Genomic DNA, 4,241 nt, shown 5'->3' with positions numbered 1-4,241 from the left:
GGATTGGATGCTCTTCTCCAGCTCTGGAGAGGCTGGAAGCTTGTCCTGCTGAGGCATCTGAGCTCGTTAGGAGAGCTGTGAACACCTACACGCAAAGCCTTGCAACCCCACTCCCAGTGTGTAAATCCCACATCCCAGCTCTAGAGTCTGGAATCACTTGGAGAGTTTAGAAATTTGACCTAGAGAATGAAAGGAGAAGGAGGAAGGGACCAGAAAGTCCTTGTTTGGACACAGCCAGGATGGGAGCTGGGTCCTCCTCGCTGTACCCTCACCAGGACCCCCTGCGTGCCCTGGCCCCACCAGGCTCTGGAGAGGCCCCTGCTCATGGAGCTGGTGGCCATGGGGCATGCAGAGGTGTCCTGGGGCCTGCTGTCCTGGTCCCCCGTGTCATCCCCACTGTCTGTGCACAATGACAAAACGTGGATGGAGAGTCCCACCAAGAGCAGGACCCTCCGTACTCGCAGCAGATGGACCCATTTCAGCAGTGCCCTGGGATAGCATCACAGAGACGGGACAACCTTGTGAAGGACAAGCCTGTCTCCTGACAGTGTACTTCTCGCTTGCGAAGACACAGACTTGGAGTACAGCTATGCTGTCGGCCCAGGGAATGTAACTCCATGCCAGCTGTGGGGACACCGCAAGCTGCCAGAGTCCCATGGCTAATGAAAGCCAGCTTCCAGCTAAACCAGGTGTGATGAGCCACCACAAGCAGCTGGAATTGCAGGGCAGTGGGGTTACACCACTAAAACCAGGGTGCAGGTTCAGCCAGCCCTGACAGCAGGGCCTGGAAGGCACCAAGGGATGGGGACGCACCCAGAGTCTAGCCAGCTCCCTGCTAACAGATTCTCGTGCAAAATGAGCCCGCCTTCCTTGGGCTCAGGTCTTGCTAGGGTGGCTAGCTCTAGCTCTGATCCCTCCAGAGAAGCATCCCTTATTTCCTCCCTCCCCGCTGCTGAGCTCCTGCCGCTTCCTCCGTGGAGGATTGGAAAGATGGGGCTGTCATACCTCGGGGACACCTAACAGAACTGTGTCACGTAGCCTCTGAGATAGCCACTGCCTGGCTGGGAACTCAAGGTGGCTCCAGCCACAGGGCGTTTGATATTCAATGCTCATGAAGAGAAGTTAAACAAGATGTGACAGAGGCAAGGTCACATTAATGTGTAGCTTTACATGTGCTACAGTCGCCTTCATCTCTCTCCTTTGCCAGCTCCCAGCAGCATCATCCAGATCCAGACCTTGGGTCCAAAAGAGCCAAGGGCAGTGGTAAATGGGGTTGTTTTCAGCCCTGAGTGCTTGTGAGGGCAAATGGGTCATTTGAACCCATCTCAGCTCACCTGGCGGCTGGCAGGGATATGTGATGGTGACCAGCGAGCTTTTGGGTGGCTGCACTGTTGTCCAGCTTGAACACTGACCCCAAGGGCTGCTTCAGAAGAGAAAAAAGCACTTTCTGCTCAAGTTTCCAGCCTGACCCACCGGGCAGAGAAATGCTCCAATCCCTCAGGTGCAGAGAGAAATGTGGCCAAGTAGGACTCGTTCCTCCTTCAATGATGCTGGCCAAGCAGTCTGCTCCTTCCCACACAGCTGGTCCAAGCTCCTTCGTCCACAGGACTGCAGTGTCCTCCCTTCCTTCACCCCCTAGACACGCTTCAGAGCCACAGAGTCCCCAGGCTCAGGTCCCACCTTGCCCCACGCACCCACACGTGGGCTCTACAGGCCGTGTCTGGCTCTTGCAGGGACTGGAGTGACTGCACACGCTTGCACGTGGACACACGGGTGTGCACATGCTCACACACATGCTCCTCTGCACCCCATGGGACGCTACAGCAATGGCGTTAGACAGCTCTAGACCATAAATCCGTCTGGCCTCGCTTGCTCCCTGCTCCGCAGCCCCAAGGCCATCCCAAGGTCTTTCCTCTGCATCGTCCCCAACTCGGGATCTGCCACTCCCTGTCCACTGCAGCAGCTCTTTAACCAAGCATGGTGCTTGGCAGCTCTGCCTCGCTGGCAGACGGTCACGGCACCCAGAGCAACCCGAGCTGTGAAACACGCAGCTCCATGACGAGCCAGTCTGCATGGAGGAGCAACGGCTCAGCCCACCATGCTGCAGTGTGGGCAGCTGCAGGCAGCTGCAGGCAGCCTTATTCCCCAGGCAAGGCTTTGCGAGATGCTGCAGCTCTCCAGCTTTCTCCCTGCTCTCCCTTCCATGAGTTTTTGCCCATGCCTTGATGCCCAGCTGGCAGCTGGTCTCAAGTGAGGTACCCCAGGGTCTGTACTAGGGCCATGTTCCCCATCCTCATCAGAGGGTTGGATGAGGAGACAACTGCACCTTTGCCTTGCAGGTGGGGTTAAACTAGGGGGAATGGGTGTGCAGTGAAAGGCAGAGCCTCAGTCTAGGTGGACCCCAAGAAATTCAAAATTTGGGTCAACAGAAACCTCATGGATATCAACAAGACAGACCAGAAACTTTCACCCAGGCTGGGGCCCAAAGGGCTAAGCAAGGTCCCAGTGAAAAGGACCCGGGACACAGTCCCAAACAAGGTCCCTGGACAAGAGGCTGAACAAATGGGGCAAGCTGCCTCCCTGGGCAACATGAGGTGGAGTGTGGCCAGCAGCCTGAGAAAGTCCGCAGCTGGGTGCTGTGCCCAGACTGGTCCCCCAGTTCAGGCAGAGGTGGAGGAGCTGGAGAGGGACCAGCAGATGCTGCTGGCAGGGCTGGGGCCTGGGGCTACAAGAAGGGTGGGTTGGGATCTACCAGCTTCGTACAGTCACCTGGAGGGCAGATGCAAAGGCGACGGAGCCACGCTCTCTCGGTAGGGCATGAGATGTAACGAAGTACAACAGACATTAATTGCAGCTTCAGGTTGGACAGTAGGAATTACTGTTTTATTTTCCTGGGGAGGTGGTGCAGCTGTGGGACGTGCCAGCAGGGAGGTAGGGCAAGTCCATCCTTCAAGACACAGATGGGTAAAGCCATGGATGACCTTATCCTGGGCTGGTGGTGTTCCTGCTCCAAGCGGGAGGGTGGGCTAGAGACCCCCAGGGGTCCCTTCCCACCAGCATCACCAGGATCCTGTGAGCCCAGAGAGGGGCAACCTCCCCACCTGCAAATTCTTTCCCTTCCGCACTCCAGGAGCCCACCCCACAGACCCAGGACACCTTGACAGTCAAGGTCCTGTGCACTGGACCACGGCCCCATCCCAGGCACACCAGGACCCGCGCTGGCCCGCATCCCACCGATGCTGAAGCCCATCGCTTCCGCCGCGCTGCTGAGAGGCCTGGCTGATGCTCCCGGCAGGTGATCAGCTGATCCCGCCAGCGAGCTGGTGCTGCAAAGTCAGGCACGGAGATTGCCAGCGTGCCAGTGAGGGGAGAGCAGGGCCGGCAGGGACGGGGGGCTCGGGGAGCCAGGGACAGCTCTGCCCTGAAAGCCGAGCCACCTGCGCGCTGCTACCTGCTGAATAATAGAGGAGCTGACAGCCAGCCGGAGAGAAATGTGATCCTGGTTAGCCAGCCGGGGAAGACATCTGAGCTCCCAGCAGCTGCAGTAGCAACTGCCTGCTCTGTGCAGCGCAGCGTGGTCGGGGTGGCTGGAGGTCTCTGCCCGTCCCGGTGTGCCTGGGTGGCCGGTGCCCTCTCCAGGGGCACGGGCTCAGGGCTCGGAGGATGATGTGAGCTGCAGCAGGCACCCAGCAAGGCAGAGCTCAAGGGCACAGACGGTTTCCCAGGAAGTGAGGCAGAAGGAGCCTGCCTGCAGCCGGTGCCCGCGCCCTGGGTCCGCCAGCTCAGCCCCATGTCCAGAGGAGCAGAGATGGTTTATATCCCGGATGACTCCGACTTCAGCTCCTTCAGGGATCAGTGCGAGAGCTTGGAGGGCTGGCACTGTCGGTATAACAAGGCTGGCGTGACCGTGTGGAGTCAGGGCCAGGAGGAAAGCTGCACCGTGCAGAAAATCAAGGTAAGCAGACGCCGGCGGCTGCGGAACCGCCAGCCCTTCCCTGCCCCCGCTGCTTTTTCCTGAGGGTCCCTGGGGTGCTGGCCCACCCTGGAGATGCACGGCACCCTGGCCAAGCCTGCCTGGGGGTATTTCTGCTCTGAATGCTGGCAGGGTTAGTCCCCCAGAGGTGCTTCCCCAGCTGGCAAGCTGCTCTGCAGGCTCTCCCTGCCTGCCCCGTGGCTTTAGCCTCTCGACCTGTTGGGATGCCCACTGCAGCGTCCTGCCATGTACGCACGCGTACAGGCTC

The 4,241-nt window shown here is 59.1% G+C and overlaps 1 protein-coding gene across 1 annotated transcript in view; it reads left to right on the top strand.

Annotated features, from left to right (window-relative positions):
* Nucleotides 1-3,790: 3,790 nt before the first annotated feature.
* The window catches only part of STARD10 (StAR-related lipid transfer (START) domain containing 10), a 4,867-nt gene continuing 4,416 nt past the window's right edge, over nucleotides 3,791-4,241 (top strand). The window contains exon 1 of the mRNA XM_009576718.1: nucleotides 3,791-3,955. Within this exon, the coding sequence (XP_009575013.1) occupies nucleotides 3,791-3,955 (165 nt within the window). The remainder of the gene's footprint in view (nucleotides 3,956-4,241) is intronic.

The sequence above is a fragment of the Fulmarus glacialis genome, unplaced genomic scaffold (genome assembly GCF_000690835.1).
Source record: "Fulmarus glacialis isolate BGI_N327 unplaced genomic scaffold, ASM69083v1 scaffold24654, whole genome shotgun sequence".
NCBI lineage: Eukaryota > Metazoa > Chordata > Aves > Procellariiformes > Procellariidae > Fulmarus > Fulmarus glacialis.
This window is presented reverse-complemented; position numbering and strand designations above follow the sequence as displayed.